This window comes from Festucalex cinctus, chromosome 11 (genome assembly GCF_051991245.1).
Source record: "Festucalex cinctus isolate MCC-2025b chromosome 11, RoL_Fcin_1.0, whole genome shotgun sequence".
NCBI lineage: Eukaryota > Metazoa > Chordata > Actinopteri > Syngnathiformes > Syngnathidae > Festucalex > Festucalex cinctus.
Window position 1 is genome coordinate 25,046,635 of NC_135421.1, and position 21,841 is coordinate 25,068,475.

Sequence of the window (21,841 nt, forward strand, 5' to 3'; positions counted from 1 at the left end):
CAGCTCACCCGTTTTCTGAAGCTGTGCTGTAATTGGTTGTTACCTGAGACCTGAGCAACTGTGATGTCATTTTCAGTCGACAGCAAGTGGGGGGGCTTGCACAGAACATATTATTGTCAAGAAATTGTTTTGGGGTAGACTTCCCCTGTGAGCAGATACCTGGTGACAAACTCTGCAAAGGGGATGCGGTGCGAGTAGCCCTGTCGGCGGATGTTGACCGTCTCCAGGATGCCCGTGTAGCGCAGCTGCACCATCACCCTCTCCTTGCAGAAGCAGAGCGCCCGCCTGTCGTCGTTGGGCTTGATGCAGCGGACAAAGTGCGGCTGACCCACCACCATCTTAGATAGCAAATCCATCAGTGAGTACTGTAAAAAAAAAAAAAAAAAAGATCACAATAGTGATTAACATCAACAGTGCTGAGCTCAGTTTGAATGACAACAGAGGGACAAGTATTGTCATTCACATTTGACCAAAATACTAAATATACAATAATTCTAACTCTTTGTCGAGGCAGAAATTGTGTAGGTGTACCTAATAATGTGGCCAGTAAGTGTCTGGTGAACAATTCTGTTTTATTGTTTTGTTTTGTTTTCCATTGGTTCTACTTGGTTCTTGTTCTACTGTGTTGACTGGCTGCTCACAAACTTTGTGCTGATGGGATGATCACCTGTGTCACACACACATCTGCTCGCTCGTGTCTGCTTATCCAAACATCTGTGAGCAGGATGACGCAAATCATGAAACTTGGGGGGGGCGAGATAAAGCCTGTCAAGTTTTGAGTTCCTTTTTTTTTTTTTTTTTTTCTCAAATAAGGATATTTTATTTTCTTTCTACCATTACCTTGACATGGGTGTGACAAAAAAACAAAAACAAAAAAACAAAAACAGAGGAGCTCATCCAAAATGTGTACAAATTACGTGACATTACACGAAGCAGTCAACAAAAGCAAATAAAACCGGAAGACCACAAAAACAAATGCAATCCAGATCAACCTGCAAAAATAACAGAAAAGTTGAAGAAGCATTTCAAGCCTTTTTTTGCACAAATAACTTTTTTAAATGTCATTATTATGATACATATTTAAAATTGAATCTAATTTAACGATATTGATTATTCTATTATCATGTGGAGTTAAAAATTGATTACTCTTTATTGCATAACAAATTACGATTACTATTATTATTTTATACAAAACCTTAGATAGTAAAACATCCACTCGTCATGTTCATTTCAGTTTATGTTTTTTTTTTCTTACTAGGCGTTATTGATAGAGCAGTCACGACAATCAAGACAGCTTGGAAATCTTTGGGTACTCAGTCATGTATAAACAAGTGTTCTCATATTCAATACGCATTTGAAGTAAGTCTGTGTCACAAGTTTTCAGAAAGGAAGTCAGTCAAACATTCACTAGCCACAACATTTGGTACATACAGTAGGTATGTGGTAAACATATGGACTATGCTGTAGTAGAAGTAGAAATACTTAAAGGGATACTTTACTTATTTAGTCATTTTTGGCAGTCAAACATTAATATTTTGCCTATAATAAATTTGACATTTTCATTATTTTTCATGTACAATTAGTACCTTTAAAAACACATTTTGCAACTTGCTGTTGACTGAAAATGACATCACAAGGGCTCATGTAACCAATCACAGCTCAGCTTGTGAATGTCACATGACCAAACCTAGAAAACAGGTGAGCTGTGATTGGTTACCTGAGCCCTTGTGATGTCATTTTCAGTCGACAGCAAGTTGCAAAATGTGTTTTTAAAGGTACTATTTGTACGTGAAAAATAATGAAAGTATCAAATTAATTATACACCAAAAATATTAACTTTTTATTGCTATAATGGGCTAAATAAGTGAAGTACTGCTTTAAGCTAAAAGAAAAGACTTGTACAATTATGGATTCAACTCATGTATTTCAGTAAAAGACTCTTAAAATTGCACGTTAGGAGAAAAGTTAAATAATTTTTACTGTGCATCGGCTCGGACTTAAATGCCGCCAAAATGTGTTTGAACAAACACACACACAAAAAAAGAAAAAGCTAAATTGAGGGAATAACCTCCAGAATGACTGTCTCAGTTTTATGAAGCAATGGTGTGACTGGCGCTCTTGTAATCAATCACGTTGCATTGTGTGGCAGGACGGTTACTGAACATCTTCATAGTGTCAGAAAAAAGAACGTACACGGAAATAGGAGGCCACGGTCTGTCTCCTCATGTTGGTGGTTTCCTCCGGGTGACGTATCATCTCCATGGTGTCCACCTGAACGCAAACATGTACAGTGAGCACTTGCGCGTTGATGAGTCGAAGCAGCCAGCCTAGCTGCCTTGAAGTCGGCCGCTGTTTATTTGCAAATGTCGACGGTGAGCTCTGGAGACATAAAGGTATCATTACAGCAGCTCCAAATGGCCCGGTTTGGAACGCGCAGCTGTACTAAGTGTGGCGTCTATATAACACGGGCCCATAAACAATTAAAGCTAACAATCTAGAGAATAAGCGGGCGCTGCTGTGGGGCACGGGAGAATTGCCGAGCAGCCTGAATAATGAGACTAGCCATCATGAAGCGCACAGCCACCCCTACGACGGATTAACGAGGACACAATATAAGCGTTCTAATGGCTTTGGCAGTTCATGGCTTCATCAAAATTAATGAAGCAATAGATATTTTATGGTAAGCCTACGTGGCAAAGTGCATATCTTAATACTTTAGTTCAACAGAGAAAGAAAGGTACGTCGGAAAAAGCGACAAGAGCGCGGGACGCCTTTGAGAATTTCTGATCATTCCCAAGTACAAAGGCCTGACTTGCAGTTAAAATAGCTTAACAAGACTTGCTCGACTTTATTCCGCTTGTTCTGGTGACTTGTTGGAACTGTCACTTCCTCTCAACTTTGCTTCCAAACTTTGATTGAGAACACGATGGCGTACATATTACATCAGTCCCACTGACTATTAAAATGTCTTTTCTTGTTTCCGGAATATCTGAAAAGGTTCGTTGCCAGAAGACAGATTGTGATTGAAGTGTGCGACTGGATCAGATTTCAAGTTAGAGAAACATAGTTCAAAGTTGAAGAATGTGAATTCTATACGCACGTTTGGTATCGTATGCAATTGTTCACAACATGTGAAGGATAGCAAAATAATACATCAATAACGGATCCGCACTGGTGCGAATATGACTAAAAGCTATGGGCATGACGTTCCCTCAAAGTCTTACCTTCAAGAGGTATTTGGGAGACTTTGAGTACAGGAAACATGCAAACAAAGAGAAAGAAGTTTCAAGAAGTAGTAAACCACAGTCGTTTTAAAAATTGAGATGAAGTGCTTTTTAACTCTTTGACTGCCAAAAACGTTTAATGACGTATTCTAAAATCCTAATGAATGCCGTCATAAACATTCATTGACGTTTCCTAAGGTTTTTTTTTTTTTCTTTTTTCTCAATGGGCAGTGCAATGTCTTGTGCAGCACTGCCTGCTCAATGGGTTGTGGAATCAAAAACACCTAACTATGGCCAGCAGATGGCAGCATTGTATCTCTTTTCAATGGGCTCACGGTATATGAAATTACAATGAAACACAAATGATATGATGAAATTGAACGTTTTCAAGGATGACGTGAATGATCAAAGCCTTTGTCACATGAAATTTCATTCACAGAGCATCAATAAACAAAAAAAAATGTCTAAATCACTGTTGTGCAAAAAATGTATCTTTTCAATGTCACTCAAATGACCTATTTTCGAATGGTGATTACTAAAGAACGGAATAAGGTAGAAACATACTTGTTTTAGGTTTATGTAGTCGTAGCACACAATATTTTGCTTGCCTTGAAAGATGAGTGAAAATGCTCGAAACTGGCCTGCACTGCTGGGGTTGTTTTTTGGATAATGTTTGGCAGACAAAGAGTTAAAAGAGAAAAAGTGCATGCAAATGTTTTTCATTTTTCTTCAACTTTAGATAAAACACATTGCGCTCATTTGTCCAGTTGCAAACGAGTCGAAATAAAAAGTGACGACGGTGAATAGCGGTGAAATCTGAAGGGATGTGGTGAGCCAACGACCACCTTGAGGCTGCTGTCGGATCCCACAATTTAAGTGGTTGAAAAATGTGAGCACAAGTGGAACGTCAACTGCGGCAGGGTGTTTATTGTCAACCACAATAACAAACTACACTCACGTTCTACCACCAAACCCTAAAGGTTTTTCTAACTAGAATTTAATAGGATTTCATATCAGAGGCAACACTCTGTAATTAGGAGAAAACAGGCACTGTATGTTGTGACTTATTATTATTATTATTATTTTTAAATAATATGCCGCAGTATGTTTCAGAACATGACATTTGGAGCACTTGAGGAAAATTTACCTAAAATTATAATACAATGACCCTCAGTTTAGATTTGGTGAAAATCCACAATATAGACAGATTATTTTCATTTTATTCCATATTTATTTATTTACTCAAGTATGTATTTATTCATTTATTATTTTTCAAAAATCTCTTCACATTTTCTACATGCTTTACTACTTTCTCGTCCGGACAAGAAACATATTTATTTAATTTTTTTTCTCCCATGTCACTTTAGGGGCTCCATAAGCTTTAAACACATTTCAACTTTTTAAAAAACTTTTAAACACACTGTAAGTGTATTTAAATGCACACCATGCGGGAGTGTCTGGGCGTGAGCTGTGGGCGACAGCAGCTACTGTGTAAGCATGCTCCTTAAATTTGTGTTTTAAAGTTCTCCTGGCGTTCAATAAACAGCTGAAATTGCATCGGTGACTATGGCTCTCCTTTCCCACATGCAGGGGCATCACAGTAAGTAGTCAAACTGTAAAAAAAAAAAACAGAAAACAACAACAACAAAAAAACAACATAAAAGACTGTTGCTATATTGAGAGTTTATTTAACTTTTATTTATCCTAGTAAGGAAATTGAGAACATTCTCATATGCAATATATGGAGTGAATGTTTGCCTATTTGTGCCCAACTATTGGTTGGCAACCAGTCCAGCCTCTTGCCCAAAGTCAGCTGTAAAAAGCTGCAGCTGACTTGTGACCCTAATAGAAGCACAGAAAATGGATGGACGAATGGAAGAGAAAGTGTGTTTCCCATTCCCAAGAAACATAAATAAAAAAAGTCCATTAGTTTTATGAGATCATAACCGCTAAGGGACGGGTGTTGAAAGTATGCTTAGGACCACCGATTAAGGCATGTTGACTCTCTAATTTGGGGAAACCAAAGTTTCCTTAAGTGGCCATAAACATCAGAAAAGTTGCAAAACTCCTTTTAGGCGACTCGCACGAACTGCCAGATGGCGATGCTGCCTCACCACAAGCAAGAGAACAAACATAACAGGGTAGTCTATTAATGTGGCTACGCTTCACAGCACTGTTTTTTTTTTGTTTTTTTGTTTTTATATAGTGCTGCGTATGGCGGCAATGCCTGTGAGCAACTCATAAAAAGCATAACAATCTCATATGAGACACGTTGGGCGTCAGGAGTCTCACCTTGGTTCGTCCCGAGTTGAGCTGCGGCGGCAGAGATCGAGAGGCGGCGTTCACTCGGGCTCGGGCTGTGGCCAGATTCCCTGTCCAAAACAAAACTTGATTAGTCATATCATCATATTTTGTTAATTTTGAGGAGTATTGGCTGGCAGTGTAGCATTGGCAGTGGGAATATTGTTGAGAAATTTATCTCCTGAGATCTTTAAACGAATGGTCATGCCAAAACCGAAATGCATTATGGCCAAAAATTCGCAATAGACTTGATTTCCATTTCGAAATGATGAACTTTTCCACTGTGTCAATAAGTATTTTTTTTTCTCTGGCTGCAGAGTAAATAAAATCCAAAATGAGCAAACATTTTCAGTTGTCTGTAAAATGCTTTGGCATAGTTAACTTCCAGAAAATATCCTTTGGCAATAAACTTATCTATTTTACAAAAACAACAACAAGAAAAGAAGTAAATTATGCCTTCATGTACGTACATATTTAGTGGCCCGAATATTTTGCTACTATCTAGTGCTAAAATAAATTCGAAGCAGCTTGTCATAAGTGTCAATACAGTATAGAGTTTCCAGAATTTCAGTTTTTATTACTTGCATTACTTTTGAAAAAAAAATAAACAAATAAACAAACAAATAAATGTATGAATAAATAAATAAAGTTAACAAAAGTGCCAAACTTTTTTATGTATTAAGTTTGAATAAACAAAAAAAATACTACATTTTTATTCCTTTTTTTTTTTAAACACACCTTCAATGTCACACTTAGCTTAGCATTTAGCATGTTCTACACAAATGACTACTTCCTTTATACTCCCACTATATCACAGATTTTAAAGTGATTTTTCTTTTCCTTCTCCAAATTGAAAGTTGTGCATCTCCAGTGTTCTAAAATAAGCTCCAGTGATAGTTGTCATTTGTACAGATTCATTTGGTAGCGCTACTGCGTTATTAAGCTAGTTTGCCAACTGCCAATAAACACCACAGAAGAAGAACAAGAAAAGCCAAAAGGTACATGCTTTATGCTCACATTTTCTGTTAGAGCAAATGCTTTCATTGTGTGGTACGGTTTACACAGCACAATACGTTTGGGTGCATTTTTTATTTATTTTTTCATTGCATTAACTTGGATGCACTGCATGGGTTTTCTAACATTTGGCCCTCACACCAACTATTTCAAACATGACATTTTAATTCTAACTGTGCAGTATTATCCTTATAAAGGCCGACAATTTGTATTGGCTTGCATTTGATCATGTAGCTGTACCTAATGCAATGTCCCGTGAGTATCCATTCATGGATGTGTACTTACACTCCAGCATGTTGCTAAAAAGACAATTCCAAAGAGGCTGAACGCAGTTAGAAACGCAGCTGCGCGGATATTATGAAGGCAGCACATGCACGACAGTCTCAAACCTTTCAAAGTTTCTGCACAAGATGTCCAAATGTTTTCCCTGGCTATATCTTCACAGGCTAAACTGTGATTAATAGCAGTGAAAGCAGCCTTTGAAGCAGGATTGTGGCATCAAAGTCCTAATCCATGGGTGGCAGGATTTTTATAATGAGTGGGAAGTATCTTAACACGTTTCAAAGGGTTTACTCCATGAATAAACAATAGCTGCACAGATGTGCCACACACACCTTTGGAGTGGGGGGTGTGTGAAAAAAAAAGGTCTACACACACAGAGGAGGCAGCATCCGCGTATGGTGATGAGGAAAACCTTTGTAAGTTTTGGAACATGAAACATAAGTGACAGGGCAACAATTGCCCAAGCGCACGCGGTGAGCTGCTTTTGTATTTGTGACGCGTCTCAAGTACAGGTTGTGGCAAATGTTGAAAGACCGGATCAGCGACTGCTCCCCAATCCGAGATTGTGTGACAAATGTCAATCAAAATATAGATAGTGCAATCATATTAGAGTGGATCAGGTTGTTTTAATACCAAACACAGACAACACACAATCGCACACCAACAAGGCCAAACAAGGAAAGTGAGCGCACTTCAAAAGGGTATCAAACGCTCCGACGTCATTATCTGCTAACTGTGTATTTATTCATTCTTCTTCTTTTTTTTTTTGGGGGGGGGGGGGGGGGGGGTCATTTTAATCCAATATGTTGGGTCAATAACTCAATTTAGATTACTTAAATAATGCACTAACAACACACACAAAGGAAAGCCCAAAACAATTGCAAAGCGTGCCTATTCATTTGCTTGGGTGATTCATTTAATCCAACATGTTGGGTCATATAAATAACCCAAAAACTTTGGGTATTGTTTTATTTGACCCAACATGAATAATGCGGCCCAACCCCCCCCCCCCCCTTTTTTTTTTTGACCCAAAAATTGTCATGGGTACTGGGTCATGCCAGGGGTTATGTTTGGGTCATGTAAGGGTTATGTTTACTGTCATGCAAGGGTTATGTTTGGGTCATGACCGTGAGGTCAAGTGTCTGTTTTGAACTGAAGTAACCAGCATCTAGTTTCAACTGGTCTTAAGCTATGTGATGTCAGGAATATTTAATTTCTTTATCTGGTCAACAGCCAATCAGATAATACCATGTCAGTCCTATTACCCACATGTCTAGCCACAGTCAATCAGATTGATTCGTTGTCTATATAAACTGGTCTGAGAAGTGTGTGTTTTTGTCGGATTATTACCTGTGTTCCTCTGTGCAACTCTCGTTGTTTCTCATCTAGTCAAGTTATGTTAAAAGAAATAGTTAAAAAAAAAAAGTTGGACTAGTCATTTGAATAGTCAAATTAATAACCCAAAATGTTGGGTCAAATTGACCCAAGTCAAGTTATAAGTTTGTCTCTTTTTGAGCCTGAATTGGGTTGTTTTTGACCCAGCTGTTTTTAGAGTGCAGCATGTCCCTTTTGGACCCAATGCTGGGTTAGCTAGTTCACCTAACCTGGGTTACTTACTGTATAACCCAGTGGTTTTGAGAATGTAACGAATGAGAGGTCATCCATTGTCCTAGAACAGATCGTGTTCAAGCTTCCAGTGTAAATACAATGAATAAATTAAATAAAAAAATAAAAAAAAGAGGAGCGAGTTACCCGTGTCGGATATATTTGCAACACACGGGGCAGGGAGGGCCCCGCTCCAATTAGCCCAGAGTAAAGCTGCTTGGATTAATTGGAGCGGGTCTTGTGCAAATGAAGCGCGCTCTCCCCTCTTCCCCATTAGCGCTGCTGGGCCAGATCATCTGAGCACATTTGTCATGATGAATTAGCGGCTGCGGGTGGAACGGGCTCGCCGAGTGTCAGCGCGCTTTCACGCCTCTCACTTCCGTGACACCATCAAGGCGAGATGAAGGGGGCCCGACTCCAACGGTGGTACCTAAGCCCTGACAAATGGACACTCGCGCGCTTCCTTGCCGTATTCCTCGGCGGGTCGCATTAATTCATTCTTGCTAGCGGGTTTCCTATCCCCCCCCCCGACGAGATGATTAGAGCGCGGGTTAATAGTCGGCATCCTCAAAGATGTCTGCCTCCTGAGACATGAAACCCAGGGAGCACCTGTGATGTCCGGCTTGAATGAAGACCTCCTCATTTAGATCCAGACGGGAACTTTCCTAATGAGGTGGATTATTAGAATTCAAACACAGGCGAGTCTGAAAAGGGGAAGAATTGTCCTTTGACAGTGGGGAAAGGGGGTTCTTGAAGTATCTAATAATGAAGATAAAAAAATAAAAAAAAGTGGGGAATGATGAAAAAGCTAAGACGAGAGCTGGTGAGGGGGAAGTAAAGGTCAAGTAAAAGAAAAAAAAATACAGTAATATGTTCGATGCACCTACACTTGTCTAAATGCGGCATTTTTGATTCACATGATGTTTGTGGAACATAAATTAAACAGAAAAAGACTCCTGTTTTTATCTATCTGACGGCCATTTTGCCTTGTACTGCGGCTACGAATGTCACGGCTCACCTGTTTTCTGGGTTTGGTCATGTGACATTTGTATTTTTCCTTTACCCACGTTCCACATGTGCACGTTTTAAGGTTCAGTTGTACAGTCTCGTGCATGGAGGTTTTTTTGTTTTTGTTTTTGTTTTTTCAGGTCCATGTGCTCCCCTTCACAAATTCCTCATGTTTTTGTGTTTTTCATCTAAGAAACTTGGGGTGCTAACTCGCGAACCGCCAGGCTTCCCGTTTTGGTTCCCCCTGTTGGTCATTGTTGTTTTTCATGTTTCTCAGACAGGTTGTGAGGGCAAATTCCACGCGTTTTTTTTTTTTTTTTTTTTTTTTTACATCTTTGGCCAATAAATCCGATTCTGATGTAGAGTAGAGTTCAGTTAGTTTTCTTATATATTGCACATTTAAAACATATACGGAATATGGTTCTTGACATGCTCAATGTGTTAAATGCTTTGAGATAGTTTCTGATGTGAATTGGCCAAATGTAAACAAAATTGACTTGACTAAGGTTTCTATAACAATAATGTGACAGCATTAGTATTAAGAGGTGGATTAGGTCCAGGTAGCAGTGTTGGGAATAACTGTGTTAAAGTGTAACAGTGTTAATTTTGTAGTAATGGAATTAATTATTTCCCCCGCCCCCATCGAAGCACGCGGCAATCTGAGTCGCTGGTTAAAATGACAGCGACACAAACAGAAATATATTAGTTACTTGAGTTACTTTGAGTACTTACTTACGTTTACAAAGCATTAACTCCATTGATAACTGAATTACTTTTTAGAATAAGTAATTTGTAACTATAGCAAATTACTTTTTGAGGGTAATGCGCCCAAGACTGTCTGCCACTGTGTAAATGTAGCCTTAATTCAGAACATTTGCCCTTCATCATGTTGCACTTCCAAGCCGAACACAGCACTAAGAGTGTTTCAGTGGGGGAAAGTGGAAGAGTGTGAGAAAACGCCATCGTTGGCATCCGCGTGTTCACTTTGAAAATGAAACCTAGCAAGAATCCCAAAGGGGGGGCAACAGAAAGCTCAGGCCGGCACTTGTATTGGAGTCCTATTGACAAGAATAGTCAATGTGCGTGGGATTAAAAAGCAATCCCAGCGTTGAATGTGACACCTCCCTGCACGCTTTTATGGTTGCCAGTGCGCGCCTTGTAACTTCAGAAGGCGGGGACGGAGCTGTCGACACGGGGGACAATCGCACCGGCGAGGGTTAGCTGAGTGAGCAAGACGCTCAAAAGTCGGCGCTCTCCCGCTTCTCTTTTGGAACACGTGATCTGGAAACTCAACTCAGCAGCCAAGCAAATGAGATTAAAGCGGCCGTAAACCGCCCCCACCGTCACCCACGCTGCCGACACCCCCCCAGCTTGGAGATGGCTCCGGGGGGCTGTTGATTTAAATGGCATCCGCCACTGTCAGAGCAGATCAATCATAAAAACGCGTGGCGTAATTGGCTTTAAATGACACAACACAAGTGTTGCGTTTATCAAAAGGATGTTGCACCACCATGTGACTTAAATTGGAGAAGAAATTGAATAAAAGCAGAAGTTGGGGAGTGTTTCTCTTTTTTTTTTTTGCCAAAGACTCCGGAATAGAAAAATAAAGAAAAGTTTCACTGCGAGAGAACAAAGCGTCAAATGTGTCATAGCTGGATGAAGCTTGTCATTTCCACACAAAGGGGGATAGAAGGGGTCTCCTAACATGGACAGAGACAAGAGGAGAAGCAGGGCATGCTACAACTGTCACATCTTTACACGCAATCTTTGTAGATTCTTCAACACACTCGACGAGCTTGAACTTATAACCCCCGACTTCTCTTGAATAGGTTTGAAATGGCAAGAAATGGTTTGATTTGATAAGACTCAGCAGCAGTGGCTGAAAATTTGCATAGATTTTTTTTTTTTTAAGTGTAGTTTTAACCCTTCGACTATGGAGGACCAAAACTGCCAAAATTTCGAAATAAATAAATGACTAAATAAATAAATAAATGACTAAAAGTGATAATAAAAATGAATATAATTTTTTTTTTTTTTTTTAGAAAATTATATCTTAAAAAAATTAATATAAATGGAAATAAATCCATTTTTATTTTCACTCTTAGTAATTTATTTATTTTTTTATTTATTTAGTCATTTATTTTATTCATATATTTATTTATTTATTTAGTCATTTATTTATTTTGAATTTTGGCAGTTTTGCGCCGTACAGCCAAGTTAAAATGTTATTCAAATGAGGGGGCGGTCCTAAGCGTGTCTTGGGTTAGACTCCGCCATTTGAAACTGACTGTCATTGGTCGAGTGAGCAGCTCGGCGAACAAGGAAGTCTCGTCGGCTTGCAATGGAGAAATCCAGCAGTGGACGACGATTGTGTCCATTTAAACTAGGTGATGAATCACATGACTTCAGTAGTTAACTCACGATTAATCGCAAATTTTATATTAACATTATATAAAATTTTTGGTGGTCAAAGGGTTAATCGCGCGTTAAAAAAATAGTGGCATTAAAGGAACTTTAAATTAATTCAAAATTAATGCACGATTTTTGACACCCCTATTTAAAACATAGCATAAAATACTCCATTTTGAGTAGATTACTTTTAGCAAACGTTGGGTTAATTATTTTGACTTAGATTTGGCCGGGCTGAATTGCTGAACATGATCTTGACCCAAAATGCTGGGTCAAACACCTCAACCCAAGTGCTGTGTGTATAAATAACCCAACATTTGCTCAGTCCCTTCTGGGCCCAGCGTTGGGTGATCGACATCACCCAATCTGGGTTACTTTTAACCCAGAGTGCGTATTTGCAGACTGAACTACAAACAGCAGGGCCAGGCAGTCGCAAGGCAACACGCACGCACACACACATTCCGCAGGCCCGAACAATCTCCGGCCAATTCCAACTTTGTGATCCCCCTGATCCGAGCGCTCAGGAATTTGTCCATGCAAAGACTTCCCATTTCCTCTGACAAAACAGCACCACATGTGTGAGCTTCAAGGAAACACATTGTGCGCCGCTCAAGATGCCCCCCCCCCCCAGACCCGCCAACCATGACCCCCCGCTGTTCGCCTGCTGTGTCATTAGCCGCAACATCACCGTGAGTCGTGCATGCGGAATAAGCAGGTAGAAAATGACATACAATCACGTACAGTTTTAATGTATACGGCGATGAGGGGAATTAACGAGTCCAGTTTGATATGTGTACTGCATACATCTGCGAGTGTTCTTTTTGACTTCCCATGATGCAAAATTGCAGGATGCGTGTCCCCTAGTGGCGACACTGTGAGAAGACAGCCACCCTGGTTTTAGAAAACAGATTTCATCGGATTCCCCCCCCTCTCAGATAATCTTAATTTCACAGATAACAGCGAATCTATAATATGGGGGAAAATGCAAATTAATCCACCCCTCCCCTACCCATGGAAAATGTACCCTGAAGAATAGACTCCATTCTCTTCGTATCTCTCGCTTGAAATGCCGGACGATCTTTTGCGGGAGTGATAAAGTCAAGTCTTTCATGTTTTTTTTGTTTTTTAAATAAATAAGATGGGTTTGAAATAGAGCTGAGCCATTTTGAAAAATAATCTGATTCCCCTCCCCCTCAATATTGCGAATTAATATGTGATTAGTTTTTTTTCTAGGTCCTGTTTACGTTTTGTTTTTTTAAAGCATACAAATAAAGCTTGCTGAAACGAGTCAAATATAGAAGAGGTTTCATCCCCGCCCCACCGCAAAATTGCAGCTTTTGTGATTTGAAAATTGCATTCAACTACATAATGATGTCGAGTTGAATTAGATTAATTGTTCAGCCAAAGTACAGCAGACAATTGAATCACCAACTCCATGTTATATTATAAAATTGGTAGTGAAAATGTCATAAAAGTGGGACGTTTTTTTTTTTTTTTTTTGCTCACGGTTGGAAACCACCGAAATCAGACGGGAACGGCCGCTTTTAATTTTCTTGAATGATCACCTCCTTGAGAAACAAGGGCAAAGCAAAAGGAAAGTGGCAGCGAATGAAATAAACAGGCTTTTAGACCTAATTGACACGGTGTCAGCAATAAACATTACAGCACATTTTAGTCCGCATTCAGTCCTTTTGTGCGTTTATGGGCTGTTCTCCTGTGAAGCCGTTAATTGCAAGAAAAGAAGGGCTGGCTGAAGGCTCCCTTGTGCACACCCAGCACTTGAAGTTTACGCGCACATTGCTGAGATTTGAGTCTCTGCGAAAGTGTTTTTTGTAGGTGGAAGCTTTTCTTTAAATGCCACCGGGAGCGAAAGTGGGCATTTACAGGCTCCTTAAAAAGAAAGAAAATCACATATCACGGCTTTAGCTGAAATAAAAAGGCGGGAGTGCAACCCTAATAATTGAACACATCTACGAGCATTTCGGTGACCACGAGGGCCTAATGACGAGCACATTACTACCGTTATTAAACCGCCAGAAAAAGAGGTGGGAAGAGTTGCTTTTGTGTTCACTAAATACTGTTTCTTCATCCCCTGGGTATTCGGAAACCCTTATCTTAAAAATATCCCAGCGTTGAGCAGTGGGAATCCAAGGGGGACAGCTTAGTGAAAATAAAAACAGAGCGCCGCGCCGAGAGCTGAGCCTCTCCGGAGATAACGGCGAGTGCAGCTTTATCCGAGGACGGCGCGCAGCGGCTCAAAATGAAAAGGGGGACCAGGAGGCGCCTGGGTTCCGCCTCTTTAAGAAACCCACTTACCTGCACATGTATGGAGGCTGCAGACGTCAGCACGATTCACGCACTAATACAGCCATTGTATGGCAATACTTTGTCTCAGCCAAAACTTTGATACACTAGTGGCTTGAGATAAGAGTTTAATTTGTTCCGTGACCATGATTGTAAACCAAAACACTTGCATCTCAAACCCTCAGACCTCTCCAAAATTGTACTTTAACTCATTGACTCCCAGCCATTTTCACAGAAGCAGTCCCGTTCGCTCCCGGCTGTTTTACTGGATTTTGACTGATTTTGCAAGGCCCACAGAATATTGTGTTCAATTGCTATAAAAGCATGGAACCTACCAAAAGAAAAATTTAAAGTCTCTTCTTTCATCAGGAAAAAAAAGTAGGTTTCTATCTGTTTCCGTTTTGCAGCAATTAGCATTAGAAGAGAGCTAAGTTTCATCAGTTTTCACAAATCTATTCAAAATTGTAATTGAGCTTTTTTTTCTAGATGGCCCTGGTTGATCTCCTTTGCTCTGCTGACACCTGCTGGCCGTTTGTGTAATAACTACCATTTCTGCAACCGTTCTTTGCAGTTGAGAAGCTGCATCAAAGCCTTCTGTATGCTCAAGCATTAAAAAAAACAACAAAAAAAACAAAAACATATAAATACGTCTTTGGGACACTTAGAACATTAAAAAAACGTATTTACACGTTATTGGGAGCAAATGAGTTAATATATTCAACTCTGAAAAAACAAAGAAAAACATCATTAAGCAGAATGTAAATAATTAAACATTTTGTGCTGCAATCTAGTTTATTGTGCTACTCCTGTTGTGCCCGCCTTGACCACCGGGAGGCAGCATAATACTCCAGTCATGCAGCCACAAATAGAAAATGATAGTACAAGTAATACTACTTGTACTCTAAGTGACTCAGTAAGATGCTGTATTATCAGTCATTTTTCATAGAGGATAAAGAATACAGTGGACCCACACTATTTGCAGAGATGGGGGGGGGGGGTCTGTTCGAGAATAGCAAAAATCATCTTATAATTGACACAAAAACGGGCGTTGCTAAATAAATAAATAAAATAAATAAATAGGGGGTTGCTTAATAAATGAATGAATTAATTAATGAATGAATGTACTGTACTACGGTGCTTAGGAATTGTGCGTCAATATTTGCCCTTAAAACTAGCAGCATACCTATTTTAGTTAAGGGACTGGAGAAGAGCTGCTGCAGAAGTTTGTTCTCCGACGTTCTCAGCACCACAACGATGTCTGCGGGGAGAGTGTCTCGGTTTTTCTCCAGGAATCCGTTCACGCTGTACATCACCTGAAGAGTCAGATGATCACACAAATGACCCAGAAATGCATGGATGACTGCAAATCATAACACTTTACATAAGACATCAGAGTTTTCATTACTCTGCGACATTTTTGAGCTGGCTGATGTATTAGACATATTGAGCCACTTGCATTCCACAGGAACCTGTACTGCTAGGTAGAAATGACGTCAATAGCCGTCAATGGCAGTGAATGATCAGGGCACAAAGATAGTAATTGAATACCTTTCCAGCAAAATGCAGAATCCCAAATGAAAGCTCAACACGTTTCGGTATCCAAAAGTACTTGCAGCGCAGATTGTCCTCAAACTTGGCTGCAAACGATGCAACAGAATAAAAAAATCTATTATGTTCAACAGAGGACACTGACCTTGTCGTTCTTTTTGGTGTTTTAGGCGGTTAGCTGCATCCTCACCCACTAACGTGTGGTCCGTGGCCTGCGGGAAGCGACTCTCCTCATCCAGCAGGGATAGGAGGCCCATGGGCTTCTGCAGGAACATGTCCAGGATGGGCCTGTTGTCCTCGTACTCCACCAGGCTGGCATCCACTCCCTCGCTCTGGTATTCCATCTAACAGCCGAAAATCTCGTTAATGAGTTCTCCAAATGACCCAATTAAACAAAGATGATTTGTGCAAGTTTTTAATCAAGTGAAACAGCTTGCTGGAGTGACAGCATAATATGGGCTCTTATTGAATGCATAACACAGCTCTGAACTAACAAATAGTGCCACTTACTTATTCATAATTTATTTCAATTTGCAAATAACCCAGAGTCCCATCATATTATCGCATCTATTTAATTTCACATCAAAAGTTGCTTTAAATATATATTTTGACTAATAAAGTGGAACCAATGGATCTAAACCATCCTCATGTATAAATCATTAATAAACTCAGTGGATGTGAGCAACAATACTGGAGACAAGCACAACAAATAAAAAATCCCTCTTGCGCTGAGCACAAGGCCTACATCAGTCAAGTATTTATAGAAAAGAAACTTTTTACAATCGCTCGAGGCTTGATCAGTGAAATAATTATGTAATAGTTGAGAGAACACCTACTAGTTGTTTTGATGGTGCAGTAAGAACACACTATTTTCACAGAAGATAAGCAGATTTTGTTGGTTTTGTATTTTCCTGTTTTGTTAAATGCCTTTATCTCTTGAAATACAATCTCGGAAACGACAAACGTGCCAATCCTGCATTTCATTGGGAGTACTTTAGAAAGACTGAAGTGTTGTATAGTTTAATTATACAACGTTAAGGGATCATTGGCCTGCGGAGCTATTTGTTTAGATTATTTACCGATATGAGCAATATGTCTCACAAAGATCAACATTTGGCAGTGCTTTGTCTTAATTCACTTTTTAAGCCAATTTTATAGATAGTCAACAAAAGGCTGAAGAAAGATGACGAAATCACTCTAATGAATGTATTGTACCGTAGAGGCTACAAACTAAAATAATGACGTTTGGATCACAAAACAGATCTGAATAGCAATGTTAGCAATGATGCTAATGCTAACACAACAAGCGATGTCTTGGCTGATTTAGGGACCTGAAGTAGATACAAGGGATTTTTAAAACACTTTATGGCTCACATACAAAAATAATGGAAGGAAAAGGGAGGTCAAATCACCTTTTGTATATGTAACATGCTAAAAAAATGGCTTTGTGAGAGTAAAAACTTGTGTTACAATTGCTAACAGGTGGCGCAGACAGTAAACAATTCCTTAAAAAAAGAAAGCCAAAAGCTTGCTTTAAACTGTTTGTTGCCAAGTTTAAACATAAAAAAAGAATGTTATCTATTTACCATAATTTAACCACATAACTTATGAAAGTCTGCTACCTTAATGCTAACACTGTTTTGACACCCCTGCTCAAATTGTATCCCATTGAGGGGCGAATTTGTGACGCTATAGCTAATGTTGATTTCACATCAGGTTTCACAAATTTCCTAAAAGTTCTCTAAACCGTTTTTATGGTTCTCAAAACAATTTTAATGTATTTCCTTGTCGCAAGAAAAAAAGAAGAAAAAAAAGAAAGAAAAAACATTAAAACTCGAGTCAAACAGTTGCGAACTTTGAACGATCTCTGACGAGCGCTAACACTTGCTAACACTCACATTCACCCCTCAGTGGGATATGGGTTGAAATATTTAGACCCATTCATCCCATCTACACTAGTACTAGTACCGTATTTACAAAAATGCCAAAAACATAACTCAGCAATTTAAAGCAACGTATAAGATGTCAACCTGACCTGTTCCAGGGCAAATATATGCTGGTTGAAGTAAAACTGGATCTGCTCGTTGGCAATGTTGATGCACAATTGCTCAAAGGAGTTCTTCTTGAAGTTTTCGAAGCCAAAGATGTCCAGGATTCCCACATTCATGCCGCTCTCTGCGGCGCTTCAAAGCAACAAAAAGCGGGACAAACAAACTTATTAGAACACAGCGAGCAAATCCCAGCAGCCATTTATGTTGATAAAACTTTCATGACAATCCAAGTTCAACCCAAATAATGTTTTGCCTGCTGCTGGGAAGTCAACACAAGCCTGGGAAAAATATATAAATAAAAAAAATAAAATAAAAATCAGCGGATCATCAATGCTTCTGCTTCTCTGTGTATTGATTTAACCTTGAGTCATTTGCAAGATGTACAAATTTTGAATCCTAGTGTGTTTAGTAGCGCTTGAATCATAATGTGTCCTCCGCTGAGGTCACTTTCTGCCATCGCGATCTGGTTATTAATGGCAATAAGACATAAAGAGGAGACGGGATCTAGTTTTTAGACTCTTTGACGTCCGACGCAGATATTTATGAAGGAACTCTTTCGGATCAATGAACAGCCTCTTTGTAGTCTCTCTGAAGTCTTTTTAATCATCTGAAGATGATTTTCACAGCACGCAATCGGTATCAAAAATTTATTAAAACTTCTTTTTTCGCCTCGCATTTATATTCTCCTCTGCCTGTTTGCATTGCGCTCTGAAGACGAAAGGTCACTGGCGCTTTGTGGGAGCGGAGGACGTCCGCGCGGATGCTCATCACCTGCGCGCTCACCAGATGTTCATGTCAGGCTGCAGCAACGTGTTGATGCGGTTGACGATCCAGCTGAACAGGCGGCCGTACAGCGCCTTGGACATGGCGTCCCGCACGTCGCCCGCTTTGTCCACCGTGTTGGTGCGGATGATGGTCTCGCCCCTGGTGACCACGCACTGGGAGGTCAGCGCCTCCTGGAGCTCCTCGGGCCCGATGTTGAGCAGGCAAGCGGCTGGACACGAACAAAGAAGAAGACTTTGATAGATAAATATTTCATTTTATTTTATTTTATTTCATTTTGTAAACAATATCAGAAGGTCTTTCACTGTTGAAAATGGCTAAATGAGTCAAGTATCCATTTTAACTTCCATTTATTACCAATTTATTTCTCTAAGCGTCACTGCTTCCAATAATGTTTGTTTTTTTCTTTTTTGTCCAATCAGATTTCAGCTCCTGTGTGCTACCATTTTAATCTAATCTGCCGAGGACCTTCAGAATCAGTATCTAATACTTAAAGTATATGAGCAAATGTAATATAATATTTCTTTAATCAGATTTGAAATTTGTCCTCATATGGCCAGTGAGCTGATGTCAGCATTTTTCTGTCCTCTGATTGGCTGGTCAGAGGAAAACGTACGATCAAGTTCCTTTGATTAGCAAAACATCTGAAGCGATATGTTTAATAATCAGTATCTCTGCTAAGTGTGATATATTTTATTAAATTTTGTTATGTTTTTAAGGTTAAGATCATGTTTAATGACGCCCTCACGGGGTAAATTCAAGTGTAACAGATGCACACAAGATGTTTTTTGAATGTTATGTAGTAAAATGCTCCAGTTGATGTTCATTGCAGTAGAACATTTAGGTCTATAATTGTAATACCGCAAATTACAACAAAATGACAAATACTGTTAAACTAATACATCTATATTTGCCTATGTCAATCAAAATAGAGCAATTTTATCTATAACTCATTCACTCCCAGAACCAATCGCTCCCGGCTGATTTACTGGATTTTGACTGATTTTGCAAGGACCACAGAATATTGTGCTCTATTTCTATAAAAACTTGGAACCTACCAAAAGAAAGATTATAGTCTCTTCTTTCATCAGGAGGGGAAAAAAAAGTACATTTCTACCAGTTTCCGTTTTGCACCAATTAGCATTAAAATATAGCTAAGTTTCATTATTATTCAAAAATCTGTTTAAAACTGTGGGGAAAACAGCTTGTTGCAACATGGCCCTGGTTGATCTCTTATACTCTGCTTTCACCTGCTGACTGTTTGTGCAATAACTACCATTGCTTCAACTGTTCTCTTCAGTTCAGAGGCTACATCAAAGCCTTCTGTATGCTATAGCCTAAAAACAAAAATAAAAATAAAACGTATAAATACGTCTTTGGGACGCTGATAATATTAAAAATATAAAGTATTTATATATTTTTGGGAGCAAATGACTTTAAAGGACAGAATATGTTCTGTAGTATGCAGTAGTTGGTACCTAATTTTGTGGTCAGTGAGCGCATACAATGAGTCAACGCACACCTTCAAGTCTGGAGTCTTTAAATCTCACCGTTCTCCAAGGCTTCCGAGTTGGGCACTTCACTCTTATCGGTTTGGTGTTGGGACGTGATGGCGGTAAATTCGATGTTGCCAGTGTTCAATATGGCCGAGAGAATCCTGTAAACAGAGTTGACTTCCTAAAATACAGTAGAAAGAGGAGGTGATACAACTGACATCTGCGAGGGGAAGACAGCAAATGTTCATGGCTAAAATACCTCTTCGGTAAAGCCGATGTTCCGGAAGCATTCCTGGATGACTTCAAACTGCTCCTTGTACAATTTGCTGGAGACAATGTCCTGCATGACTTTGCAGTGTTGATTGTCAATATACCTGCGCAATCATCCGTATTAGCATTGTAAGAGGAACTTGACAGCATGTCGAATGCAGCACCAACCTGGGAGCTGTCCTGTCTGGCAACCGGTAAGTCTTCAGCTTATCTTGGTGGTAAAGGCCGGCGTATATGTAATAAAAGATGTGGAAGTTCTTTTCCCCCCTGAAAGAAAACACAAGTGACAGGTTAAAAACAAAAACAATAACAATAACAATGGACGAATTTTTGTGTTCAAGTGTTCAGATAATTTTTTAAAAGGAACAGATGGGCCAGGAAATTAGAAGAAGAAAAAAAAAAAGTTATAAAACATGAAAATAAAAAGTTTAATTTCAGCCATAACATAATTGTCAGTTTATCTCATATTATTTATTAATTAATTTAAATATAATCCATTAGGCAAATAATTCATTAAATGAAAATTAATGTATGTACTGTGCTGCAAATACCGAAAATCTGTGAGTAATGGACGTTGTTTCCATAAAAAGATTTATAATTGCCTATAAATACCACAAGATGGTAGCAAATCACTACTTTTGTCTAAATGAAGCTCCTCAACTCATTTCCACATAGTTTCTTGGCAACAAGTTGCCACAAGATGGCGGCAAAGCGCTACCTTTTTCAAAATGAAGCTCCTCAGCTCACTTCAATATAGTTCCTTGTTAAAGGGATACTTCCATTATTTAGCCCATTCTAGCAATAAAAAGTTAATATTTTGTCTATAATTAATTTGATACTTCCATTATTTTTCACATACAATTAGTACCTTTGAGAACACATTTTGCAACTTGCTGTCGACTGAAGATGACATCACAAGGGCTCAGGCAACCAATCACAGCTCACCTGTTTTCTAGGTTTGGTCATGTGACATTCACAAGCTAAGCGGTGATTGGTTACCTGCGCTCTTGCGATGTCATTTTCAGTCGACAGCAAGTTGCAAAATGTGTGTTTAAAAGGTACTAATTGTACATGAAAAATAATGAAATAATGCAAAATATTAATGTTTGACTGCCAAAATTGGCTAAATAAGTAAAGTATCCCTTTAACAAGATGACACAAGATAGTGGCAAAGCACTACTTTTGTCTAAATGAGGTTTCTCAACTCACTTGAATATATTTCCTTGACACCATGCAATACTTTTATTAAAAATAGCGAATCGTGAATGACACTGACGTGGCCTGTTTGATGACCCTCGACTTCTCCAGCAGGTACTCGGACATTTTGGCACCGATGACGGCTCCGGTGGGCGTGAACTTCATCTCCAGGTACTTCCCGAAGCGGCTGGAGTTGTCATTGATTGCCGTGCAGGCGTTCCCGAAGGCCTCCACAAGAGGGTTGACCTGCAGGATCTTCTCACGCAAAGACCGATTGTTTGCCTGAAGACGCCAAAATGTATTTTTTTCAATACCTTCTGCGATTGTCAAACGGCATTTTCTTGTGAAG

At 39.4% G+C, this 21,841-nt stretch overlaps 1 protein-coding gene across 9 annotated transcripts in view; it reads right to left on the bottom strand.

The window, feature by feature from the left end:
- The window catches only part of myo3b (myosin IIIB), an 81,764-nt gene that overhangs the window by 31,947 nt on the left and 27,976 nt on the right, over positions 1–21,841 (bottom strand). For 7 of the 9 annotated variants that reach the window (XM_077537406.1, XM_077537405.1, XM_077537407.1 and 4 more), the window contains 13 exons: positions 21,572–21,774; positions 20,464–20,562; positions 20,285–20,399; positions 20,080–20,206; positions 18,530–18,740; positions 17,731–17,878; positions 15,886–16,039; positions 15,696–15,784; positions 15,331–15,460; positions 5,517–5,596; positions 3,225–3,245; positions 2,194–2,271; positions 160–365 (listed from right to left, as the gene is read on the bottom strand). In XM_077537406.1, coding sequence (XP_077393532.1) covers positions 160–365; positions 2,194–2,271; positions 3,225–3,245; positions 5,517–5,596; positions 15,331–15,460; positions 15,696–15,784; positions 15,886–16,039; positions 17,731–17,878; positions 18,530–18,740; positions 20,080–20,206; positions 20,285–20,399; positions 20,464–20,562; positions 21,572–21,774 — 1,661 coding nt within the window. The remainder of the gene's footprint in view (positions 1–159; positions 366–2,193; positions 2,272–3,224; positions 3,246–5,516; positions 5,597–15,330; positions 15,461–15,695; positions 15,785–15,885; positions 16,040–17,730; positions 17,879–18,529; positions 18,741–20,079; positions 20,207–20,284; positions 20,400–20,463; positions 20,563–21,571; positions 21,775–21,841) is intronic. The other 2 variants (XM_077537408.1, XM_077537410.1) reach the window with 1 other exon arrangement.